This window comes from Catharus ustulatus, chromosome 5, assembly GCF_009819885.2.
Source record: "Catharus ustulatus isolate bCatUst1 chromosome 5, bCatUst1.pri.v2, whole genome shotgun sequence".
NCBI classification, from domain to species: domain Eukaryota; kingdom Metazoa; phylum Chordata; class Aves; order Passeriformes; family Turdidae; genus Catharus; species Catharus ustulatus.
Window position 1 is genome coordinate 62588913 of NC_046225.1, and position 23714 is coordinate 62612626.

General features: G+C 37.1%; 1 protein-coding gene across 1 annotated transcript in view; it reads left to right on the plus strand.

Annotated features, from left to right (window-relative positions):
* SLC2A9 (solute carrier family 2 member 9) overlaps nucleotides 1–23714 on the plus strand; it is an 81745-nt gene that overhangs the window by 42088 nt on the left and 15943 nt on the right. Inside the window, exons 9-10 of the mRNA XM_033061082.1 lie at nucleotides 6423–6524; nucleotides 9790–9865. Of these exons, the coding sequence (XP_032916973.1) occupies nucleotides 6423–6524; nucleotides 9790–9865 (178 nt within the window). The remainder of the gene's footprint in view (nucleotides 1–6422; nucleotides 6525–9789; nucleotides 9866–23714) is intronic.

A 23714-nucleotide genomic window follows, 5' to 3' on the forward strand; every position in this document is an offset into this window, starting at 1 on the left:
ATAAATGTTTCACTACTGTTGTTTAAGGGAACAACAAAATGAATTTAGTTTTTCAGTTGAAGGATTTGCAGCTTATTTATTCAAGTAATTTCCCATTAAATTTTGATGCCTAATACTGAGGACAGGGGATTCCTCCTGTTCCCAACCTCTCCCAGGGTCTCCTTTTTACATTTTTAGAAAAATATATTTCACAGCTTTAAATGCTAAGCCAGGTACATGCCTTCTGTACTATTCAGGAAAGAAACAGAAGAAATCAAGACCAGAACTTCATTTTCCTGGTGTTTGTGTTTGCAAGCAGAAACCATATTTTACTCACAATAAACTCCAGGATTTCAGTAGAGATAATCAGTTATAGAGGTGTATTTTCTGTCCTCTTAAATGAAATAGAATTGGAAATGCCCACTAGAAATCATGTATGCATAAATCATTATGCATAAATTAGGTGGTCATGAGATTGAGCCTCAGTAAGAATATTTGGGTATTGATGACCTCCATTGATGAGACCCCTAGGAATGCCAAAGGAAAACAGTGAAACAGAGATGTATTTCATGGAGAAGCAAAGTAATATTTAGGAGGAAAAATTTTGAAAATCTCCCTTTAATGTGTCTCTTGGGAGCAGCAGCACAATAGTAATAATGTTGATGTGGCCCATGAGGAAAGACAATGAATAATCCATCCTTTTCTTAGCTCTGTATTGCCCCAGATCCCTTGATATGCTCACTTGTAGCATGCTTTGCCTACAGCTCCATCCCTCTTCCTCTCCAGCAAAAGCCACATTAACAATACATTGAAAGATGAAACATGAATCATAATTTTCCTTGAATTCACATAATTTGGCTGCAGCTTCTGCTTCCACCAACACTTCCTAGTTTACTTCATGAAATATATGTGTTGTACCATTGCATCCCTGATGCCCTGGCTTTTCTCTAGGGAGACAATATAAAATTTCTGTATATTTTTTGGTTAATGATAGAGAATTCCACCCATTGTACTTAACATTGATTTGATTTAGAGGACTGGCTAGATAATTACTTTTTAGTGGAGTACCCATTAATTTCAGTTTGTTTCTGAAGTTTTGTATCCTCTGAAATGAAGTACTGAATAGATTTACTACTCATAGACAAGTTACAGCAGTAAATTATCTAATCTGATGCAATTCTTTGAAGCAGGATGGAATATATCTAAATAACTCTCTGTTTATTAGAAGTTTGTTCTGTAACTTCTTAAGTAAGGGCATACCACAAACTTAGTTGTTCTTCAGTAAGATTAATTATGGTTTCTATTTTCTAATTTTTAGTAATTCAGGTTAATTTAGTTGTGGTCTTACTCTTAGTGAGCAAAGAGAACAATTTTCCCATGCATTTCTTTAGCATAGCAGCAGGGAAAGGGGGAGACAGAAATAAATGTCTGAAAAGATTCCTTCCATCCTCCATGAAGCCAGCATAGAATAAAAGGGAATGATATTCAAATTAAGCATCCCACATCCAGTCTTGCCATCTGTAGCACCACATTTGGTTTTCTTGTAATGTTCACAGGAAGAGTCTAGATATGACTATATTGAGAAGACTGGGCCCTAAGTATTTCCCATAGGATGATGCATTAAGGTGTTACTAAAAGCCTGTGACAGAGACAAGCTGTGTGAAGCTTGGAATGAGTTAAAATAATTGCAGTACTAGACCATAAAAGAATGTGGGAAATCCTTTGCAGTATCACACAGAAGTCAGGGAAGCCAGTCTTCTTTAGCAAGATGATTTAAATCTGCTTCAGGATGTCATGAGAAGGGGCTCTCAGACTCGTTCTTTGATTTTTTTACTGTTAACAGAGCTCAATATAAGGAAATATTCCCTGCTCAGGGCATGGCACATCTTAAATAAAGGGTATTCCAGACACTTCCATGGGTGTTCTCATCTGCAGCTCATTTTCTTCATGGTTTCCACAGGATGATGCAAGATACCTCCTCTGAAATTCTGGGTCCACTGTGGTCAGAAGAGAAAGAAATGTGCTCCAGTAACAGTCATTCTTAGCAAGTGAAAAAATGGGGTGGCAAATACCGGACTCTAGAGTGTTCCTAGGAGTAATGCTAGAATCTGACTTTTAGTAAAACTTTTAATACAGTCCCTCATGACATTGTACATACTAAGAATCAGTCTTCACATATCCAAATTCCCAGTGGGACATAAGTAGAGAGGACAAGAATGGGACAAACATGGCATTTCCCCCTCGTTCTCCCCTCACCCTGACAAGCTGTTGCTCAAGGATTACCAGAATTTGAAGGTAATATCTTGGTCTGTAGTAGCCCAGACAGAGACAGCAATGGAAAAGAACCTGGCAAGCAGTGTTTCAGATCATGGTGTTTGTCAAAGGCCAGGGGCGTTTGGGCATATTTTCTCTGCAGGGTGGACTGCAGAGAGAGGCTGTGTTAATGCATGCTGTCTTAGCCCACAAGTGATCAACAGGATTGCTTTTAGGTGAAGACATTATTGCTTTTTAATTGTTTTAGTACACATGGACTTTTGAATAGATGAGGACTGCATGCGTTGAAGTAACTGTGCAGTGCTTTCCAGAAGAAAAAGTCTCCTCATGAAGGACTGCCTTTCAACACCATTCCTAAGACCCAAGGCGTACATGCTTAAAGGCTGTATTTATGCAGTAAAAATTATTTTGTAGGATATATTCAGAAATTGAAAGTTTTAAAGATGTATCTCCTGCTGCTGAGAATTAAATGCATTGGGTTTGAGTAATCCTTTTATCAATTTATTCAGAATAATCTGCATTGGGGCATTCAAATACCATCATTAGAAAATAAGGAAAATAAGGCATCAGCCACAATAAGCTGTCACAGATCTAGGTTGAGATCTAGTCTGGCTTTTATAGCATAAACAAGACAGCTTAATGCTTTTAACAACTAAGTCATCACTAGAAGGAGCTCTGCTTCAGAAATGTCTGCAGTTTACTGAAGGGACAGAATAGGAATAAGGAAATGAGTGTGAAATGAGTGTTTTGTGCTACACTAGGGGCTATTGCCAAGCACTGCTGAGGCAAAAGGGGCTGGCTAGGAGAAGTCCTTGCATGGGATATGTCTTGGCTATGCTGGTGTTTGGCAGGTATCGAGTATGGAATAGAAAATTTCACTGCCCAGTGAAGCTGATTAAGCAAAATACTTCAGACTGAGCTTAGAACTATAGCAATCAATTCCATGCTTTACTGAGAGTAAACTTGACAGGTACCTGCAGAAGTTGTATAAGATCTTATCCTGTCATGGCTTTAATACAGATACAGACAAATGGATGTGAGAGCCTTGCAGACAGGGATATATTTAAGGCTTGTGCTTATGTGGTCAAAGTTGATGCTAGGTCTCTAAATTCCAGTTTAGATACTTAAAAGCAATAGCCCCTTTTTCTGTTTTAAAATGAATAATTAATAGACTTGACTAATGGATATACATCAAAACATGAATCAAAACCCACCAATTTATAATTCTCAGTCTGCTGTTCCCCTCCCATTCCTCGGTACAAGATATTACACATTGTGTCATAAAATGGTTTAAATGAGGCTATCCATTTTAATCCTGATATTTAAAATGGAAATAGCCCAGTGTTAGCTTGCCATGTTAAGTTTGAATCTAGTCACAGAGTCTCACTCAGACCTTTATCCAAAATACATGAGGAAAAAAAGTGTGGCTGTTCTTGACATAAACTTATAGAGCAAACGTCTTCACAGAGCTGAGACATCAAGAAAACCTGATAGGATTTGCTTAGCAAAATTTAGGGCGGGATATAAGTAGGGAACGGTACGCAGCAACCTCCTGTTTGGACTGCAGGACTTGTTTGCACATTCATTTTATCCAAGGAAGCTTGTCTGATCTATTTTATCTCACTCTGCTTTCATTATGTCAGCCCTGGTATCTGCAGCTGACTCAAGCAAAAAGGTTGACATTTGCTTCTTTAACTTTATTCACAAGTGTTTCCTGACAGACAGAAGTAAGTTGTGTGAACTGCTAATGTAGTTAGTATATCAGTTGCCTTTTTATCACGAAACATTTGTGTTGAGAGAATTTTTGTTGCTATATTTTTTTACACATTTTCAGTAATTTCAGCTGTGTTAACCATCATGACTGGGTATAGGTTTCTACAAATGCATGTTTATGATCACACAGAAACAAGTATCATCCTACACAGCCCGGCACACAACTCAGGTGTTATCACAGAAAACAGTTGCAATGTTCTTCTGCTGTCTGTACTTGAGCATACACTGGATTTCTTGTTATTTCATTTATTCTGCTGTACGGTATATTTTGACTTGCTAGAGATCTTCAATAGGTAACAGTTACCAGTGCATAGCAGTGGAGCATTCAGAACTATAAATACTTGGAAAGTGGTGAATCATCTTCCACTTCTTATGAGTCATAAGCCTCTTAGTGAGTTTTGCAAGAGAACAAGTTTTGGATTTGTATAATCATAACTAAAAAATTAAGGTTGTCTGTTTACAACCTCAAAATCAGCATTGCTTTCATCAGGGAAACTTGCTGTCATGGAAGACCAAGCCCAAATTGTCCTTCCTTACTGGAATTTGTTTTGCTTTGAGTTTTACAAGTGAAAACTATGTAACACACTTTCCCCATGTTTTGTATGTGAGGCATCTATGGCTTTTTCTATCTAAGAGAAGCATCATCCCTGACCCTGTTTTAATACAAACCCCCCCAACTGTGTAACATCAAGGTTGTTTCATCATGACCATCAAGCCAGCAATGAAAAAAATAAGAGAAATTGCACATTATGTCAAATTACATGTGAAACATTTATTGCTGAACATATAATCCACTCCAAATAACATGTGAAACATCTGTTGCAAAAGTCTCTTGCAGAAGTTGCAGAAGATGGGTCCTACAAACCCATCAAATAATTTTTTAGTGCTCAAAGCCATTAAAATTCTCTCTTGGTTCAGTGTGTGTGTGGTCACGTGTGTTTGTAAGACAGATTAATTAATTATAATGGGAAATAGCTGCCATCTTGTAAAGATTTTGACTGTGGAGCAGTAGCAGTTTTGAAACATTTGGACCTCATAAGATCTTATTAATATCAGTGCAGGTCTTTTTAAAATTCCACAATTCTATTATGGAAGCTGTGGAAATTGTCCAAGAGACTATATTTCACCATTTAAAGAATCCAAAATCTTGTCACAGAGCTGCTTTCAGTGATCTGCAGCAGCCCAGGGCATGTCTGTATTGAGGATGTTCAGCTCAGTTTGCAACACCAACGTGTGTTTAGGACAGACATGCCTGTCCTGAAATCTCCCGGTGAGCCCCAAACTGAGGGAGAAGCACTTGCCTCTCCAGGCATTTCATCTGTGGGTGTCTCTGTACTTCGCTTTAACACATTTCTTCTAGATGCTCCCCATGGAGTGATGTGTGTCGCTTCTCAGAATTAACAGTATTACTCCAGATTTCATTTTAGTTGCCCATTTTATTTTTTTCTCAAAGGATGTGCAGAAGATGGCATTCAGTCTCCAGTAAATAATGAAATGGCAAACAGTTGTGTGATTTTGACTTCAGCTTATTTGAAGTGGTACATTTTAATCTTCATAAAATCCTTTTATTTTTCTCATAAGAAAGACAAGTGTACAGTAGTTACCAACATGAAAAGTACATCAGCTGTTATGACAAAGTACGTATTAGCCTATTTTAATGAGTCAGACTGACAGAGATTCAAGTTACAGCTTTTTAAGAAATTCTTCATTGTGCTTTTCTCTAGCAGATAAATATTCAGATTTTCTGACTTATATTCAAATGTTAAATATAAATTCAAAATGGATGTAACTGCACAAGCATCAGTGTTAAAATCACTTGCCTGTACAGTTTTCTGCTGCATGGATTTCTTTTGCTTGGATATTCTAATTACACTGATTATCCAAAATAACAACTAAATGCTCATTCCATATTTAAGAAAAAAATTAATTTAAAAGCAATTTTGGTTTAATAAATTTAAGTAATTTTTGCTGAAAATATTTAAATCTCAAATTTTAAATGTTTTAAGCTTAAATTCAGAGAGATGTTGAAATTAGGAAACAGTCAAAATGCAAAAGCAAGAGACTATAATTCACTTCAACATACTGACATTTAAAAATTACATATTGTAAGAATATTGTCATAGAAATTTAGTGCATATTTGTAAGCCATTCAAATAATGTACATTTTTTTTCAGTGGTTTCAGATGAGGATACCACACTGACTTGTTTTTTCAAACATGTTAAATTTTGTAAATTTAATTGTGAGCACAATTATGAATGTCATAGCTTATGAACAATGCAAAATCAACCCTCATGGTTTCAGTTTAGATCTTCATGTTCACTAGGAGGACATACTTCATGCTCCAAGTTCTTCAGTGTTTTCTCAAGAAAGCCAAATGCTGCCTTTTGTTTTCCAGGGTTTAGTTATCGAGCGGCTGGGACGCAGACCTCTGCTGATTGGGGGCTTTGGGTTGATGATCGTCTTCTTTGCAGTGCTCACTGTCTCCCTGACTTTACAGGTAACACCAGGGGCACTGGATATTTTTACTCTATTTTAAACATGCTTGATACTGGTTCGTCTCAACATTCCTGCATAAGCCAATGCTTTTAATCAGTTTGGCATGAGGAGTGAAAGGTCACTTACACTAATTTATGAATCTGTTTGCTTCAAAGTTTTTGCATTAAAAAGCTATAGGGACTTCCTCACATTCCCACATTCAGACTCCCTAATTCAAAGATTTATGCATATCATGAACTATTATGAAGACAATATTACCCATAGCTGAATAAACAGTTTGTCCATATTCTGTGGGTGTATCTTTGTTTGTAATTCACTCTCTCTGAGATTTCTTTCATGTTTTATATGTCATGCCTGTTGTAGACTAGGATTTTTTCTTTAGTGAAAAATTTCCATGCTTGACATTTCTTTCAAGTTACTTTTTTGGTATTGGTGTAGGCAATATAAAGACTTATCCTTTGGAGAACATTTGGCCCTGGAAGAAAGATAGGAATAGACTTTTTAACAGGGCCTGTTATGATAGGGCAAGAGGTAATAGTTTTAAACTAAACCAGGGTCAGTTTAGATTAAATATAAGGAAGAAGTCTTTTGCAATGGGAGTGATGAAATGTTGAACAGGTTGTCCAGAGAAATGGTTGATGCCCCATCTCTGGAAATATTCAAGACTGGGTTGGACGGGGCTCTGAACAAACTGATTTAGTTAAAGATTTAGTCTCTGCTCATTGCAGAGACTGGAACTAAATGAGCTTTAAAGGTCTCTTTCAATCAATATGTTTCTATGATGATATGGTTCTAAAGTTATCAGATGCTATTAACACTCAATTCCACAGGTGTTTCAAATTATCAGAGGAGACTCTTTTAAACCAGTTTAAACTCTGGTCCTGAGTAATTTTCATTGTTTGGCTTCCATCTACATAATAATGTGGTTTGTTTATGTTCCCAAGGACTTTAGAGAAGTAAAACTGACATTTGCAATGGCATGGGTTTGGGTGGTGTTTCATCAAGGTGTTTTCCTGCTGCTTTTGATTCATTGATCTGACTTCCAGATCTTTTTTCTTTTTTGAAGGGAGTCAGTAAGTCAGGTTGACTGGCAGGTCTATACCACACCATTACAGTTTTATTTGATTTACCTGTATGTACATCATAATAAATCTTCACACACCTGCCAGGACAGCTGTAAGACAGCTCTCCTCCAGAAGAGAGATGTTATTTTGTATGATGAGTGAAAAATTCCCTTCCAGATCTTTTAAAGCCAAGATGTGAGTGTGAGGACCTTCAGCTGTTTTAAATCCCTGAAGTCTGAATGCCTTTCACTTTTACTTCCTTTCAAAAGGATCTCAATGTGTTGAGTATTAGAGTTGCTTTGAGCAAAGGATCATGCTACAAATAGACTTAATCTCAGAGAAATTTATATCTACTCCATATTTGCACCTTCTCTTTCTCCAGACAAGAACCTTAGATTGTGTAATTTTGATAGATATACAACCCTTTTGGTTAATGTTAATGTCCAAGAGACCATGGTTTCCACATAACTAGGAAAATAGCCCAGACTAGAAAAGAAAAAGCATCAGAAAATGCAGGCTTTTCCTTAACACTGAAGAAAATAATTACAGTAATTACACGAGTATAAGGCACACTTCCGGGTTCAGACCAAAAATAGTCAAAAGGGTGTGCCTTATAGTCGTGAAATTACTGTACTTTCTTTAGCAAGAATATTCTTGCAGTGCCACTCCAGGTAACAACAGTACACTGACATGTATCTTAAACTTTTCAAAAATAGCAAAATTGTAGTAAAAATATCATTCACACTTTGCTGCAGGAAAACTCCACCTGTTGGAGAGAGAAAGAAATGGGCAGTCATGCTTTTTTCTCAACTCTTAGTGTTTGAATCAAGCATTCACCTATATGATTAGGAAACAGTGTCCTGCAAACTTCACAGGAATTGCTCTTTGTGTTTCAAGTTCCTGACATTTAGAGGTCTCAGTAGAGAAAAATCTACTTAGAAGTAGAGGAAAGATAGCATATAAGATTGTCTGCAAAATCAGATTATAGCTGAAAAACCCTTCACTGTGGCTTTCCCATACTTTGCCAAGGTTCAGATACCTGGTTGTCCTACCAAATGTCAGCCTGTAGGGTATAGTCTTCAGCCAAGCCTTTGACTAGGTGTCTTAGTTTGGAGGACAGGTGTCTGCTGAGAAAGGCAGGAGCTTCTCTTTGAAATGGAGACTGTAAACCCCCTCCCTCCAAATTATTATAATTTTGACATCAAGGACTTTCAGGCAAAGATATGGGAATTAGGAATAACAGTTCTTTTCTAGGGAAATTAAAATAGAAATACAGTACTACAAAGAAGCAAACTCCAAACCCTGACAAAGTCAGAGTACAACCTGACACCCCGTCAGGCAGGGTGTTGGCAGCAGTCCCATTCCATGGTGGCTGCATCCTCCTGCAGTGACAGATGTGGCTCAGTTGGAGCAGTGCTCCTGCAGTAGGTGCAGTTTTCCTCTAAAGGTCCAGTGGTAATGTGGAGAAATCCGATTTTCCTCTGGAGTCTAATGGAGAAAGGGGCTCCCTTAGTGTCCCAAAACCTCTGTTTTTATCTTGGTAAGAAATGTTGGGCTCTTCCCCCCGGCTGGAGCAACTTCCAATGGGATGTAGTAATTTTATCAGTCACACAGTGGGACTCAATGGGCCATTAGCAGAAAATGACTCCCTGGAGGAAGGATGGGTTGTGAAAAGATAAAGAACAATGCCCTGCCTGGTTTCAATGGATGGCCCATTAGCAGAATATCTGCCGTTGAGATAAGGATCACTGCCCCCACCCTCAACAGATGGTGATAGAATAGATACCTTTTATCACATCCTGCATTGTAACCCCAGACACTAGAGAACTTTGAAATTCTATGGGCCATCCCAGATGCTCTTTTTACACATGACTGAAATACCTGAGGTGGATGGAGGTTCTGAATGTGTTCAGTGTTCCAGGCTGGTTAGAACTTAAGCACAAGAAGTTGTGTTTTTTTAGAGTTCTGACTCTGTGGTCCATAGCTTGTCTAGTGTTTCTCTACAGGGATTTCAGAGACCAAGGCCTTTAAATATAAATCATCTAATCAAGTCCTACAGAAATGCTGTGATTTTCTAAAGTAACCCAGACTAAATTCTGAAAATTCAAGAATCATGGAAAGCATTATTTACAGTCTGCAAATTTTTAGAAATATTTGTGATATGTGCAATATGCTAAAAATGAATGTCTTTTATCTACCCAGAGCACTGTGCATTGGCTTCCTTACCTCAGTATATTTTGTATCCTTGCAATCATTGCATCGTTCTGCATTGGACCAGGTATGTCTATATCTATTTTTTCATGTTTCTTTGTACATCTAAGGACAGGTATTTTTGCATTGGCATTATGTTAGCAAAGCACTTGGAGAGAACTTCAGCAGTAAACCAGAAAGTAAGACTTCTGTTCCCTTGAGCTTTTGGTGGGTTTTTATGCACTATTTATTGCCTCTTTTTCTTTGTAAGGAGTTAAACATTAATCAGCTGTTTACACATCTTTACCACTGAAGTGGTCTGATTGATTGATTGTGGTTTATTTGGGGAAGAGTTGCTGATGTTTGATGTGACTCTAATTAAATACTGGTGTAATTCTGTGGATCCTCTTTTGAAAAGCTGAGAAAAAAATATGATGCTTTAGAGAAAAATGGGGAAAAGACTATTCTATTTCCTTCACCTTTGTTTCTGGGAAAAAGGCTTGCAATTTCTGTGCAAAATACTGTGAAAATACTGGGAAGAAGTAGCAATCCCCCTGTCCTTCAGAGGGTTCATCTAAGTTCGTTGACTGCTGACCTATGTTGCTTTGACTGAGCTGGGGGGGTGGGTGTTAAAGAATTCTGTGGAATAGAACTTTTCTTGAATTTTAAGTACCCTAGGAATATCAAATATTGACTTGAAACTTCTTTAAAACTTCCCTCTGGTGTTTTATGTGGCTCAGAAAGTTTAAGTGCAGTTACTTCAACATCTACCACTGGGAATTTTTAAAATCTCTGTTGGAACAAACTGAAGATTTTTCCCTATTACAGATATGTTTCACCAGTTTTTAGAACATGCAGATCAATATGTTCTTACATGTTATACTTTCTAGCATATTAAAGTTAACCCTCTGCTTTTCTTCTTCACTTCATCATTCTTCAAAATGGATTCTAGTGTTCATTTAGATTCTTTCTCTTTACTGATGTTATTCAGGGTTTGTGTTGTACTTCACAATCTTTTTTCAAACAAAGTGTCTGCAGATACATCTGGGACAATCAGCTATTGTTAGAAATTACTTGCTTGCTTTCTACAGAAATTCATTAAAATTAAAGCTTCAGTTGTGTTTTTCACAGCACTCAGTGCTGTTAAAATCCAAAGAACATTAATAGTGTACCAGCAGCTACCTAATTAGCTTCTCTACCTTTCCTCTGTGTGTTTAAACATTTGTCATGTCTGACAATAGTGGGAATATCCGTGTCGCACTTAACATTGAATTGCTTTTAATGAAAATATTGGTAATTGACTTTTCAGCTGTTGAGAAAAAGGTCTGAAGAATCATATTCTGACATCACTGCAAATCAACAGCAGTATTTAAACTGACCTTGATGGGAGCCAATTTATCTTCAATGAAATTTCTGTGTTCTCTTTAGAGGAGCTTAGGAGATCTGAACTATTGTAGCAAAATAGTAAAGGTAGTAACTTTCACCCAGCCAACTTACATTACTAGCAATGTTTTAAGATGATTGAATAAGAGGAGAGCTTACATATTTTTTTCTGAACAAAGGAGTTATTACCAAGAAGTCCACTTTGCATCCATCAATTTTAGTATCACCAGGCACAACTCAATAATTGAGTGCAGCTACTGTGTCAAGTTTTGTCTGCCTTTCCTTATACAGAAAAGACTTGAATAGCCTGTGACAGGTCCATTGGAGGCCACCATGCCAGTGACAGGAGACCTGTGAGAAGGGACTGGGTGACCTGGACTTGTCCACCCTGAGGAGAAACAGCTTTGGGACCTAAGAGAAGTGCACCCTTCCTATTGGAAGGGTGTGGCAATGGCAGAGCCACTCTCCTGCTGCTGCATGGGGAGGTGCTTGAGAGGTGGAACGCAGGTGTTAAAAAAGAAAGATGCAGAACCAGTGTAAGGAAAAGCTTTTTGCTTCTAGGCAGTTGAGCAGGCTGCAAAGGATACTGAGTCCTTAATTACTAAACAAAGATCAAAACTGAATAATTTGTACTTCTATTTTTCTCCATCACAGTGGTTGTAGGGAAGTGTCCAGAGCAAAATACAAACAGGGAAAGTAGCTGAGACATTTTTAGAGAATCAGTGCACATTTTTTTCCAGGTTAGGGTCTTTCTGAGGCATAGCTTCTAACACTTTCATAGTCTCCCATGGGTTAGTTAAATCTCTGTCTGAAATAGCAGTATTTTAGTATTCTTAGGCAAAGAAAACTACATGTCTACCATCTTTCATGAGCACATCCTTTGTTAGTCTTTGTGTGATACCCTCTAGGTCTTCAGGAACAGAGCAACAGATCCTCCTTTTCAACTGCCTTGTGATCTTGCAAACTTTTACCTTATCAACATAGATATTTCTGGAATGAACAGCTATTTCTTATTGCCACCTTCTCAGTGATATTTTATAACACACCTTTTCACACAGTGGTGCTCTTTTGTAGCACTCTGATGGTTTAATGAGGTAAGACTGAGGTTCAGGAATAACTTTCCCACCTTTCTGGGAGTAAAAGGGGTTTTCCCCAAGAAAATGAAGATACATTCTTTATTATAAAGCTGCATATTTTTTATACTTTCAGTCTTTTGTAGAAGTTTTGTCATTCATTTGTATTGGTTAAACATGGACTATTGTAAACTAATCCTCAGTATCATAATTGCTCCTGTAGTTACATTACAAAAACAATTTGTAATGATTCCATAGGTACAAATCTTAAGCTAGGACAAATTTAGTTTATGCTAATTGAGCTATTACTACTTGGAAAAATTATTCCATCTGAAGATAACAAATAACATGAGGAATTGAGTTTATAAAAATAGTGCTTTAACTTTCTAGCATAAAATTGCCTTTAAAAGTACAATATTTTCTCTCTTGTTGGAACATCTAATATCTTCATGATAGCTTAGATGTTATGTAAACCACTTTCTGATACCATTTGCATGAGTCCCATCTGCTCCTTTACAGTGAGGATCAGCTGTTACTACAAACTCTGGAGGGTTTTTATTTGTCTCATTTTTCTGAGCTCGGCTTTTCAGTTTGCAGATATTTTTGAGGACTGAAACAGTAATGCTAGCAACAGGTATGTTCAGCCATATGTGTGGTTTGGTACTTCATCATTTTTGTTAAAAGACAAACAGAGAAAGCTTTCACTTTCTAAAAATTAAAGGGGCCCTTATGCTTGATACAGTCAGTCTGTGATCTGAAAGAAAATTGTTTATTGTTCTTAGATTAGGGGGCTGTGCTGGTCCAGACAGTTGTTTCATTGTGCCTATTTGGTTAATTTTGCACAAGTTGAGATACTTGCTGGAGCTGAAATAAATATAGAATACATTTCAAATGTAGAATTCAGCAACAATAAATAGAAAAAACTGAGGGGATTGGTTCTGATTCCTAAGGAGACAAAAAGCAAAAAACTGAAAGTCAGCTAAGAAAACAAATGAAAGAAAAAAAGTAAAATAACTTTTTCAGGATCTGCAGGGAGCATTTGTGCTGTTCAGGTTATGCATCATGAGCAAAGTCAGGGATTTGTATTGCCTTTACAGAATAGGTACAAAATGTGCAGCTTCTTGGAAATTTGGATAGTGATAGACAGGTTTAGGTACATGTGAAATGTCTTCCTTCTTTAACTCTGCCTTAGTTAATATTTAAGAAAAAAAGAAAACTGAGATTTATTCCCACTTTCTCAGTTAAAGCTGTGTGGCAGCCTCTTCATGGATTGAACACTCGTATTCAACTGTGCCTGCAGAATCAACCTCTTTAAGGAAAGATGGTCTAAAATCTGACTTAAACAGAAAAAAAGAGAAGGTTCTGCTTATTTTTAGCTATTTTCTTGAATTCCCTATTCACCCATTGTACCTTTACAAGCATTGCTGTGCCAGCGAGTGATTTTTGATTTTTCAGGAAGAGTTGGAAAATGTGGATTGTAGTTTTAGAAAACCTGCTGCAGATTGTCCCCGTTTACCCACCAGCCAAATATTTTAAAAAACAACCAAACACTGCACAGAATGTGTTCCATTCAGTTTCCTGATTTGTCTGCAAGGATGATGACCCCAATTGTCAGTGAGTCTGTCACGCATTTTTGGATTAAGGGCTCGCAGGTTTTGGTTTTGAAGTTTTTCCAACTCACATAAAACAACTATATGTTTATCCTCTGAACCAGAGAATGGCTTTTCTGCCACCAGTCAGGATGTGTCAGATAGTGGAATAGGGAGGAAAAAACTGATTAATTGGGGATTACAGAAACATTAGCATAACTTCGGGATAATCTTCCTAGTGAAAATAGGTGTAACAAAAGATAGTCAGGACCTTGAGAACTTGGAAACCTGGCATAAATCATTTCCATGCATTACCTTTGTATGCAGTGATTTATTGGTATTTCTTCCTTAGAAGCCTATTCTGTTTAAGTGTAACACCTTTCTATCCAATTTTGATAAGTCAGGAAGGCCCTGGTGCAGAGAAGGGACAGGAAACCATGGTGGCCAAGGTGAGGTATGATGCCTGTCTTTAACTAAATGAAAGGATGAGAGGACGTGGGAGGAGATAGACTGTTTTGATAAAATACCTAGCTTTGAAACAATCTTTTACCACCTTGTTTCACAAACTGAATAAGTATTGTTGCTTTCAAATCTCTGCAAATTTTCTGGCTCTGGAAACATGGTGCACTGAAGCACTGCACTTATTTTACCACTGGAAATAAGTAGAAATAACCCCAGATCCCAATTGTGGCAGTAAGATCTGTAAAAAGTGTTTATGTAGCACAAATGTGTTGCCCACCCTTTGATCACTGCATCTGGGAGGGAGATCAGCCACATGTGTGCACAGGAAGGCAAATGTTAATGCTCCTTCTTCCGAAGAGTCCCTTAGAGTCCTTTGGAAAGAAAAGAAAAATTACCTTTTAATACAACAAACAGTAATAATAATAGAAAATCCAAAAATCTGAGAAGTTGATTTTATATCCGTTGCCTGTTCAGGATAACTCAAGCCATCTTTGTGCTGGAAATTTATGTTATTTTGGTGGAACTTCAAGTTTGAGATTACTGATTTTGTTGCAATCTTTTGCATTTTGCCCATTTCTAAGAATGGGACATATATACTTGCATGATCTGGGGAGAAAAAGAGACATAGAAACTCAGAACAGGGTGAGGATTTAAGGATGTCTGAAAAATGCCAGTTAGCTAAGGAAAAACATAAGAATAATATCTCTAAGTATCACATGGAAGACTTCCACATAACTGAATATATTTTATCTAATTAATTTGAAAAATATATTAACACTCTGTATGCATATTCTTTTACATGTTTTCTTAAAGACCTAATACATCATATTGTTGTGCATCGTCTCACTGTATTGTAACGTGAAAAATGCTCATTGTGTTGTCAGGTGTCATGTCATGGTTTTTGACATGACTTAGAGCTGAATGTTGGAGCACAAAACTGCTCAGGCACCAAAGAAGGGCTGCAAAAGGGCTACCATGAAGGTGAAGAAAATAGATTTATATATGGAAAGATCCAGAATAACTTCCTAGTGTCTCACAAAAAAGGCTGAGAATTAAATACTGCCTGAAACAACTGAGGATTGTATTTGAACCCGATGATCTAATATGATCCTCGATTCCTTTATCTTCAAATCTTGTGTTCTTTGTTTGTCTCTAAGAGGGGTGCTCGATCCTCTGTATAAAGTCTTACCTTGTTTCTACCTGTCTAAAGCCCTCGGTGTCTGCAAAGACGTGCATGTGGCCAGAGAGGTTTTCTAGCTCGTCACTGCAATAAAATGCAGCCCCTGACTTAATTTCTGTCAATAGCTGCTATTTTTAAATCAGTGGCCCTAGAGAGAAGAAAAGAGGAGTCTCTGGCTAAGACATACACAGGGGCTTCAGGCATTTTGGCTTTACAGTCTTATGTCTTGGAAGTAGTTACTCTGGTCTTTAATCCTGTAAGTATTTCTGTGGATGAGTAGCATCTCCCTATAGAAGTCCTGCTGAGTTCAGTGTAGCACAGATAAGGCTGAATTTACTGTGATCAAATCTTAGTCTGTGTGATTTTACTTAAAGTCCTACTTTTAAAATAGGTTTCTATTTAGTATGCATAAAGATGACAAAATAAGATCAGTGGAATGTTCTCAGTCACTCTGATTACAGGACAGAGAAATCAGTAAAATTCAAACTCAGATGAATTTGATGAATTTTAAAAAATAGTAATTTTATGGTGGCAGTATCTTAATTTTTAAATACTTACTTTTTAAAGCAATTGTGTTTTCAGACGCAGCTGAGAAATATCAACAAACCAGGCCATTCCAGAAAAGATTTTGCCTTATGTTTGTCTCTTTTGTGAGAGTTTTACAGTACTTGTCATGGCTTATGGAACGTGAGTGAAATCGTCCCTAGCACAGCTGAATACAATGAATACAATTGAATACAATTTTCAATTGACATTATAAGGTAAACAAAGGAAAACTCAGAGGAAAGCATTGCTGTGCCCTGAGGTTTATCAAAGATATTTTGGTATTTAAAGTTTAAATCAGTCCATGCTCTTATTCTGAATGCCATTGTGCAGCTGTATTGACAGCAGAGCTGTTGTCATAAAAGGGTCACTTTGAGAGTCACGAGGTTTGTTCAGCCTGAAATGTCACGAGTGAAGAAAATAAAAATCAGCTCTTGGATGTGAAACAACCAAAGGTGTGATAGCACACATGTAGACATAAATGCTGCAATGAAAGGCAGCATCAGTATTATTACCTGAAATAGGCACTTACAGAGGCTTTGTGTGATGTTTTAGCTTCTCCACTTAGAGTGGGATGTAAGAACTTCTGACACTCATGGCCTCCCACAGAGGCATTATGCCAGTCCACTTTGAGAAAGAGCTTGATCTTGCTTGAGTGCAAAAAAAAAACAAAACAAAAACCAATCTCTGTACCAGAAAAGTGTATGCAGTTAACAAGAAACAAATAAACCTGTGTTGTTCTATATTTTGTTTTAAAGTTGTAGATTTGAAAGATTAGGTCAATTTTCAATATTTTTTTTAATATAAATGAGAAGCCTTTACAGTCTTTAGGCATTCTTTGATAATGCCAAGTAGTTTCTGCACTGGATATGGAGAGTATTTGTGAAGAAATAACCTTTAGTTTTCCCAGGTATTTGGGAAATGCTTGATTTGTTGATAGCTGTAAGGCTTTTGTGGGCACAGCAGCAGAATTAATATATGCTGCATAAATATCAGTTAAATACTCCAAATGTGAGTTATGGTTCAGTTCAGAAACTTGTAATAAGCTGGAGAGAGTCTCAGCTGAAGATTTTCTGAGACTCCTGGCCCATCCCCTGCCCTGTTGTGACACTCCCTTGCTGTGGCTGCCATCCATCCAAAGTACCCCCGGACTGGCGTTCTGCCCTCCCAGCTGCAGCAGCACAGCCTGCCCTGGCAATGCCATTGCTGTCCCTGGAGCAGGAGGGCTCACTCACCTTTCCTTTTCTGGCTTTAGCAATGAGAAAAGCTCCTGCCTACCGCAGGGGCAGGAGTGTTTTCAACTACTTCTACCAAGTCAAGCAGTTGAGAATTTATCTTTTGATTACTTTTGAGTGAACAAACTGATTTTTTAGGCTGTTATGAAATACGACTAGAATTCCTTTCAATATTCATTGATTTTTTTTTGTGGGGGGAGGATAACATGCCCTTTGAACATATGAAATACAATGTAATTCAACATATATTTTGGGATTAATACCTGCTTTACGTTTTGTTTGAATTCTTCTCTCTTAAAGAGCAGCATAAAGAAAATGTGTAGCTTTTAACAGTTCTGTAGCAAAAGTGATTTCAATTCTTTGTAATTAGTGGCAGTTCTAAAGAAAAATGAACCCCTAGTATTTGAAAGGTAATTGTATCTGTTGAATAAAGGAATTGCTGGAGGTGACACCTGGAGTTCTCAGCAGCAGGAAAACTTATGAACTTTATCCTGCTAACAATAGATTTTAAAAATTAGCTTAATTGAAGCTTTCAAAATGTGAATGCTTTGACACTTGACAGCACTCCTCCTACCTCAACTAGCAGCTTTTCCTGAATGATCATTAATTAGTTGCTGATGGCTCCCAACTCCAACCCTGAAGAAACTTACTGCTGCAAAAATGCACCCATGTGTTTTAGAGGTTCATGTAACAATGAGAAAAAAACATTTCTTGAAAAACTGTGTAAGGGACCTAGGTACATTATTCAGATTAATAGGGATTGGATATGAAATGTCTAGTAAAAAAAATACTGTTTTTTCTGTGAATTTGTATAAAATAGTTATACTTGCAGAAGTGCAAACTAATAAATATATAGAATAGTAGACGTAGAATTAATGGATGTAAGGCAATAAAAACATTTTATTTCCCTTATGACTAGGCACAATGCAGAGCAAAGAAAAGTTTTCTGTTCATCTCATCTATTTCTGACTAATCTCCATGGCTAAGATTGAAGTGCAAAAGTTTATTAATTCCATGTTGCGATGAACACTGTTCTAGAGTCCAGACAGTGTTTCTTGGTAGCCAACATACTGTGTAGAAAGATGACTGAACCAGAAACAGACTTTCAGAAGAAAAAATTAAGTCAAAAGGAGAACTGCATGAACAAGGGTAGTCAGCGTCAGTTTGACCAAGCAGTCAAAGCAATTGTTTCCCTTAAATCTCCAGATGTTATTTGTCCTACTACAGAAACATCACTTTTTTGGAAACACTGAGTTATGGCTTATGTGACCTCTTCCTGAGTTTCATCAGAAGAAGGCTTATATTGTTAATCTCAGCAAGACTCTTACTGTCTTAGCTGATACTTCTAGTCCAAGTGCATCTTCTGAGTCCTTCTTCCTTTTGCTTTCTGTTTGTTAGCAAGCAAATACCGCTATTTGTTATATTTGTTTTGGTTATTGGCCACAGAAGGAAAATATTTTTTTGTTATTGTCTTACATCCATTATTTCTACAACAACTGCTCCTCTTACCTTGTCCACCATCCTGTAGCAACTACCAATTTCTTTAATTACTGGCATTTGAGGCCATGTGTCCTAAAAGCTTCAACAGCTTCCAGAAATCATAAACAGCGAAGACAAGGTCTGTTACCCATCTTAAACAGGAGAAGGACAAGGAGAACTCTTCAGTCCCAGCTTCTCTGAAAACTTGGCCCACTATTTTTACTGTTGGCATTTCAGGATGGATACAGTGATTCAATTACATAACCATGCACTGCTAGAGTGAATAATTTGTTTGTTAAAATATACCAACTTTTCAAGATTACTTTAGCTTGCAGGTTCACAACCAGCAGCATTTTGTGCTGATGGTCTGTCAACTTGAATTCCTGACAGGAAATCATGTCTGATGGCTTCATATTTCTTTCAGAAGATTATCATAGAAGTAATAGGCCTAGAATAGATAGGAGTTGGGGTTTTATCTTCCTCATGCAGTGATGTAATGGTATGACTATTTCTCTTACCTAGGACGGAACACAACTGTGAGTCTTTAATTTGGGTATTTCCACACTACTTCCATCTGTATTAATAGTGGATGAATATGCAAGGGACACTTCTGTGCTTTTGTTAAACTAAAAACTCTCTCATGACTGTTCTCATCCAATTGAGATGACTGGTTTTAACAGTTTAATATGAACAGAAGTGCTTAATCATCATTGTTACTAAGAATAATTATAAATTTAATTCTATTGTATAGACTCATAGTCATAGCCCAGTAAAAAAAAATTTCTTCACATTCAAATAGAACAGAAAGTTGGGCTATAATTAGGGTTGTGATGTTATAGAGAAAATCTGAATATATGGCAGAAATGTTTAAAAGACTATTAACTTTTTATATAGTTATAAGTTGAGTGTAATTTTTTTTTAATTGCATTTTATGCTTTGGTAGCTATGCAGCATCATAATTGTGAAATAAAAAGAAATTTTGCCAAGAATCAGAGGAAAAATTTTATATTGATGTTCAGTTTGTACAAACAAAAGCCGAGACAAAAAAAATCAAATCACAATAATAGCAAAAAAACCACCAAAACAAAAATCACCAAGTACCCCAATTGACCAAAATTGTTACCAAATAACAAAAAAAACAATTCATTTTGTTCAGAATTTGTCAGAATGGCCTACATACTGCTGGTTTGTCTTACAATAAAAGAGGTAAAAATATTAAATGTTAAATTAAATTAATAAATTTAAATAAATTCAAAATTAAATATATTCCTCATGTTTACAGCCAGCAATTCTGTTTCAAAGGGAATTGTTATAACTCAATTAAGGAAAATTATCTTAAAAGTATTGAACTTATTTGGACTAATCAGTTGTATGATAAGTATTTTTTTGAACAAATTTTCAGAGAAAAAATATTCAGTTGGTAAAGGACTGTTCATAAAATTCTGCTTGAGTGCACTGACTTATGGAAGTAAAAAATATAGGAAAACATACTCATTAATATTCAAGAGAGGGAGAATTTAATTGAAAAGGAAATTATCAGATGGTTCAGATAAGGGTATTGTGTCTTTTTTGCATGGAATATGTGCTGCAGAAATAGCTACCTAAACACACCTAGAAAGAACTTTGTGTCATTTATTATATTTTATGTAATGGCCTTGTTGTTGTATGTCAACCATTTTAGTGTGAATTACCTGAGAACCAAGAAATAGCATTTTAACTACTGAGAACAGAGTGAATCAATATTTTTGTTCTGCACCATTGCTTAGTTGAATGATTTGGGTTGCCTTGCACCGACAAAGTACAGAATACCTCCAGAACTGGCTTTCTAAATGCTGTTGGAATAGCAGGTTTTGTGAAAATGCTAAACCAAATGCAAATTAATCAATGCAAAAACTCTTTCACACAATACTGCATTAAAAAGTAGTCCTTTAATAATTGTAAATATTATTTATTATCATGTCAGAGTTTGCAAAGTTTTGTATTATTTGTGTGTTTTAATTTGGTCTTATAATTTGCATTTTTTGTTTGTTATAGGCTGCTTTAAATTTTTTTAAAATTTTTTAATCAAGTGGCCTTTAATCTTAGGCAGAAAATATTCAAATGGCACAAATTAATGAGGTTAATGAACTATACCATTTTCTACAAACGAAGTGCCTGTTTTACTTAATTATCCTGCAGAGAAGAGCTGCAGACAGCTAGAAAAGTCTGTAGCATGAAGCTGTGACTCAGTACACCCCTGTCACACCTTCTGTTCCCAGTTCTCTCAGCAGGATTAGCTGGGAGTACAGCTGTCATATCTGACTGTAATGTCATATTTGGTGGGGTATTATTCAATCAAATACAAAGTGCAAGTTAAAATAATCTAACAGGTGACAGAACACCTTTATAAAGATTGAGCTTTCTTTTTTGCAAAATTCTAATTCTATCTGTAGACCTACAGAAATGGAAGAAACTCAGTAGTTGCATTGCATCTCTCCCTAGCAGTATTCCTGAAATGTATTTTCCCCTGGGCTTTGTTGCACATTTTTTGGGGTTTTGTTCAGTGTTTAGGTAGGGTTTGCTTGTTTGTTTGTTTGTTTGGGGTTTTTTAATATCTAAAGTCTGGGTAGAAACTAGCAGCCTTTTGCTCTCTCACTGAAGAACATCAGGTTGTTTTTCCAGCAGTTAAATTCCAGGATTTTGTCTCACTTCCACTGCTTCTCTCCCAGAGGTGCTCTCTAGAGGGCCCTTGAATTGCAAACAGCAGAACCTTCCATCGAGGCAGCACTTTGTCCCCCAGCCCTATTAGGATATATCAGCCTTCCCTACACGCCTTGCCTTGCAGGCAAAGCAATTTTGCTTGACCATGTTTGCAGCTGCACAAACTTCTTTCCCCAGCCCAAAACAGAGCATTATTGCAAGGCAGTTGTTTGTTTTCTGTAACACCTCCATTTGAAGACTCCCTCTCTCAAAGCATGGAGTTGGAAAGCCTGGGAACTCTTGCCCTAATCAGCCTTGCAGGATTCCCAGACTCCCCCTTGTATGGGCAGATTTGGGAGAGCTGAGACCTGCAGGATCACTGGCCAGGGTGGCCATGGGTGGTCCTTGTGGTGGGGCTGGAAACCCCCTGGTGCCGTGGGGCCACTGCCTGAACACACAAGGGTTTGGCTTGGGTGGGTATTAAAAGATGAACTGCTAGCTCAGGGAGAATTCCTTTCTCTTTAGTTGTTCTTAGGGCACAAAATTTCACCTTTAGAGATGATTTACCACTGTAATAAATCTTCCTGATCTGTATTAGGCACTTATTCTTGTAGCAGTCTCATTTCATAAATCATATCTACAGCCATAACATAAATTCCCAGGTAGGTACTAGATAAAAACAGAATGAGGGGTTCAGCATTTTGCTTCCTTTCACATGATTTCTGTATTCAGGTTTTTGCACTGACTCATGTAACTTCTGCCAAGCAATATTTATTCAAACTGCTCACTGAACAAAACAGTAAATATGTGTGCCTAATTTTTTATAAAACACATTGGTACTTGTGTAAATTTTAATATATATTTGAAAAATATATAGCTTGGATAACAAGAATATTTTTTCTGTTCTAACATTCCAATTCCATGCATAAAAGAGCACTGGATTGAGAGTCTGGATTTTCATGGCACATGACATTGATTCTACGTGTAACTGGACTAGTTACAGAGTTAAATTAATAAAGAACACAGAAACAGAAGTATTTATGCATGTCTAATTGTGTCATGTGGGTTTAATCTCATTTTTATTAAACTGAAAGTCCTGCAGTAAGACATTTGTACTTTTCAATAAAAGTAGAATCCTAGCAGACATAACAATCTTTCTCTACTAACACTGCAGCATGGTAAGAGTTTTTCTATTATGTTCACTGCAATGCTGAAAAGAACAAAGTATTAGAAATTAATCACTGTGATTATCTGGTCAATGTATAACCTATTTAAATTCATGTTTGGAAGCTATCTTATTGAAAAACTCCTACAGGAAATCCTAACATAGATTTTTTTGGTTTATGATCAGTGCTAAAATAAAGCTTTTCATTGAAAATTGAATGGAAAGCCTTCCAGGGGAAAAGACAATGCCAGGTTCATCCTCCGTGAGAAAGATCATCAGGTTGCTTTTTGGTGAATTATTTCACCCACATTCAAATACATGTTAAGGTTACAAAACTTTTTAAAGACTATTCCAAAGATACAGTGGTTTGGTTGGATTGCTTTTGACAGTGGTTTCCAAGCTCCCGTGTTTGAACACAGGCTGGTACAGACCCATCTGGCCCAATGACTATGTAGGTACCTTGCAGAGACTACTGAGAAGTGGTTGGTAAGATGCCCTAGTATTGTGATCTCTGCTCAGATCCAACTTACATAGTCAAAGCACATTACAGCTTCCTTCAGCCCAAATGTGTATCCCAAAGTGTTGCTACCAGGCTAGGAAAGCAGCGAAAAGGATGTAGCAACAAACTTCCTTCTGAAGCAGAAGAGAAGCAAAAAGCCCTTTATTAAATATACAAATCACACTTTTTTAGACTAGATCATGGAACTGAGGATAGACTTGATTTCATTGGTGCAAGGGAGGTAACACCCTTTGTCATGTCTCTCATGCATCCTGCAGGTGCTTGTCTTTTATTATTAATTCTTTCTCTTACGTCTAATTTGAGCAGCTTGAGAAAATCCAAGCTCCACCTTTCCCTGGCTTTTACCAGTATCCACACCAAAGAGCAGTGGGTTCCAGGAGAGTCTGTGAGCACGTCTGGCACCTTGAAATGACTGAGAATCAAATCCCGGGGTTATCAGTTCAGCTGATCTCAGGTGCCTTCACTGGCTGTGACTTTGAGGCTTTACAGTTTTTCTTCAGCTCTCCCAAATTTCTTTTTTCACTTCACTCAGTTGCAGAGTGTGTTTTTCACAGTGATATGGCACTTGGAAGGCATTCACATGCCCTCCTCCTCATCCTCACAAGGCCAAGTCCGTGCTCTTCCAGGCA